The sequence below is a fragment of the Petaurus breviceps genome, unplaced genomic scaffold (assembly GCF_028583685.1).
Source record: "Petaurus breviceps papuanus isolate PSGF00001 unplaced genomic scaffold, PetGlider_PUasm1.0 126, whole genome shotgun sequence".
Lineage (NCBI taxonomy): Eukaryota > Metazoa > Chordata > Mammalia > Diprotodontia > Petauridae > Petaurus > Petaurus breviceps.
The window spans coordinates 36,272,306-36,275,211 of NW_027185655.1; the positions used below are offsets into that span (position 1 = coordinate 36,272,306).

Sequence of the window (2,906 nt, forward strand, 5' to 3'; positions counted from 1 at the left end):
GTGCGTGTGTGTGTGTGTGTGTGTGTGTGTGTGTGTGTGTGTGTGTGTGTGCAATCCATCCCCACCCCCAAACCCCTGGCTTTCGAGAAATCCGGTGACCCGACTGGGCAGGTATTAACATATGAAGGTGTGTATATGAATTGTAGGTATTAACATATGTAGGTATGCAGGCATGCAGTGGGCGCTAGGCTGGGGACAGCGAGGCTGCGGCACCCTGGCTCTCCTCGGTTCTGGGAGACTTCCTTGGCCACCCGGGACCACTCTCATTTCCTCACTTCCGACCCTCGGGTAGAGAGTGGCTGCAGAGGGCTTAGGGTCAAGGATCCGCCCCTATTACTCTGCAATGCCCGTCGGTAGTATAGCCGTTCTTTGCGTACTTTCCGTCAGTCTACTCCCCGCCTCGACCACTCAGCCCAAGTTGCTCTGCACCCAGCAACTCACCCGAGGTATTTTTTCCGGAGCAAGATGGTCTCGGCTTTGCTGTACAGTTCACTCATATTTCTGAAGCTGCCGGGGATGCGAATTGATCAAGTTGCGCTTCTCAAGGTCCCGGCCCTGGAACCGGTGGATGGGGTCTGGTCACTTTCCAGCTCCAGCACTGAATCAGACCAAGTTTCCAGAACTTAACCTCCCTCGGTTATCCGTTGTTGTTGCTAACTCTTCAAACTGCTTTCTGCTGTAGGTTAGCGATGGCATTAGCTGGTTAGTGTCATCTTCCTTTTATGTCTTGCCCTGCTTTTGCCCTTTGCCAAACCCCTCCTTTCTCTCCTCCTCCTCCTCCTGGTGCCGCCAATTGCTTGGCCAGGAACCCGGCTTTCAGTTAATTAGCCATCGCCACCACCATTCCCCCCACCCACCCCAGACTTATTGGTTCTTATCTTTTCCTATTGATTTCCTACTACTCCCTCTCTCTTTTTCTTTGCTCTATCTTTCTTAACTTTCTTTTCTCGCATCCCTTCTTTCCATTCCTCCTCTTCCCTCCCACAGAGGTAATGTGGCTTTGAAATCACCGAACTTCGATGCAGGAGCTGAATCCAGCTTCTGGCACTCGATAGCTATACACCTGTGGGTTTACTTTGTCTGAGCCTATAAAAAAGGAGAGAATTGTTGGGAATCACAGGATTGTTGGGAGGATCAAATGAACTTATGTATAATGTCAAACTTTTATATTATTCAAATCAAACTTAATAATTAGCCCTTATTCAGTTCTCGTTACCATTCATTCTTATTTACGGATGCAAAATGCAATGGGTAGAGAATATACAATCAATTGCACTAATCCTTATTACCTAATTTCACATTTAGTGAACAACTAAACAGTTAACAAGCTAAGGAGTCTAAAGAACCCATGTGCTGTCCCAAGAGAACTTGAGAACTAAGATCTAGGACCATGATTTATGGAAGCAAATTAAAAACCTCCTTTTTGGTTTCTCTAGAAATAATAAGAAATGATCATTTTCTCTAAAGCCCCTTTTTCCTTGGAAAAGTTCCTGTGAAAGACGGACAAAAAAAAAGCTTTCATTAGGTGAATGGATTAAAGGTGATAATTAGAAATTTAACAAATATTGTTAAACAATTTTTATTATAATAACAATTTTTATTTTTTAAACAATTTTAACCAAATATTGTTAAACAATAAAATATTGTTTAACAAATTGGAAATTTAACAAATCTAGCTAAGAACATTAACATTGCTTTCCTACACCAAATTGACTAGACTTTTGACCCAACTAAAGGCAATTTACTTCAGTCTCTGGAATGGATTAGATTATGGTCCACACTCAAACCATCTCCAATTCTTTTTGAATTTTTAACATAGATCTCAATCAATCAATAAACATTTATTGAGTTACCAAGTACCTACTAAATGCCAGCTATTGTGTCAATCCCCAGGGGTACTTATAAAAAGAGACAAAAGATAGTCTCTAGCCCCAAGGAACTCACAATGAGCGTTGGTTCTAGAATGCTAACCCACACCATATTTTAAGATCTCTTGTTCAAAATTCCTAAAAATAGCACCTGAAATATTCTTGGGGGTCACATCGTCATATTAGAGAGTAAGGGGAACTATGCCAATTTGGACATCTCCAAATTAGAAATGGCTTGGATTTTTATTAATATTAAATTAAACAGTTTTTGAGAGACCAGTGCCTAAATGCAGAGCACAATATTAGTATTAATATTTTCTCTTTAACAGTTTCAGTGAAAATGTGGTGAGGTGGCTAGGTGGTGCAGTGAATAGAGCGCTGGCCCCGAAGTCAGGAAGACCTGCGTTTAAATTCGGCCTCAGACATTGATCACACTTGCTTAGCTATATGACCTTGGGCAAGTCACTTAACCCTGATTGCCCTGCCTTCTCCCTCCAAAAAAGCTAAATAAACAAACAAACAAACAAACAAACAAACAAATAAATAAATAATAAAGAAAATGTGCTGGGGTTATACTTATTTATGTTTATTATGAATTGATCATCCCCGTCCTGGTGGTACATCTGATTCTCTCATCCCGAAACATCCTTTTTCCATGTCAATCCCCTTTCCCACCTGATGTGTTCCTTCTTTTCCACTTTGGAATTGGTCAACTCTCTTGCCTAAAGAAGGTTAAAGGATAAGGATTTTGTTCTAGTATTGAAGATTTCTCCCTACATATATGGTATAAAGATCCCCAAGAGAGAGACTTTGATAACATCTTCCTACTGGGTGATTGAGGAGATTGTCCTCATCTCTTAACCTTACTAAGTTGACCAGACTCCTGGTCATCCCTTTTACATAGACATTATAATACTCCTCTCTCCCTATTTTAGGGGCAGCTAGGTGGTGCAGTGAATAGAGTGCCAGGCCAGACAGCAGGAGGACCTGAGTTCAAATATGGCCTCAAACAATTACTGGCTGTGTGAACCTAGGCAA

At 41.5% G+C, this 2,906-nt stretch overlaps 1 protein-coding gene across 1 annotated transcript in view; it reads right to left on the reverse strand.

Moving 5' to 3' along the window:
• ETNPPL (ethanolamine-phosphate phospho-lyase) overlaps positions 1 to 691 on the reverse strand; it is a 22,537-nt gene extending 21,846 nt beyond the window's left edge. The window contains exon 1 of the mRNA XM_069099472.1: positions 442 to 691. Within this exon, the coding sequence (XP_068955573.1) occupies positions 442 to 497 (56 nt within the window). The 5' untranslated portion in view covers positions 498 to 691. The remainder of the gene's footprint in view (positions 1 to 441) is intronic.
• Between the last annotated feature and the right edge of the window lie 2,215 nt (positions 692 to 2,906).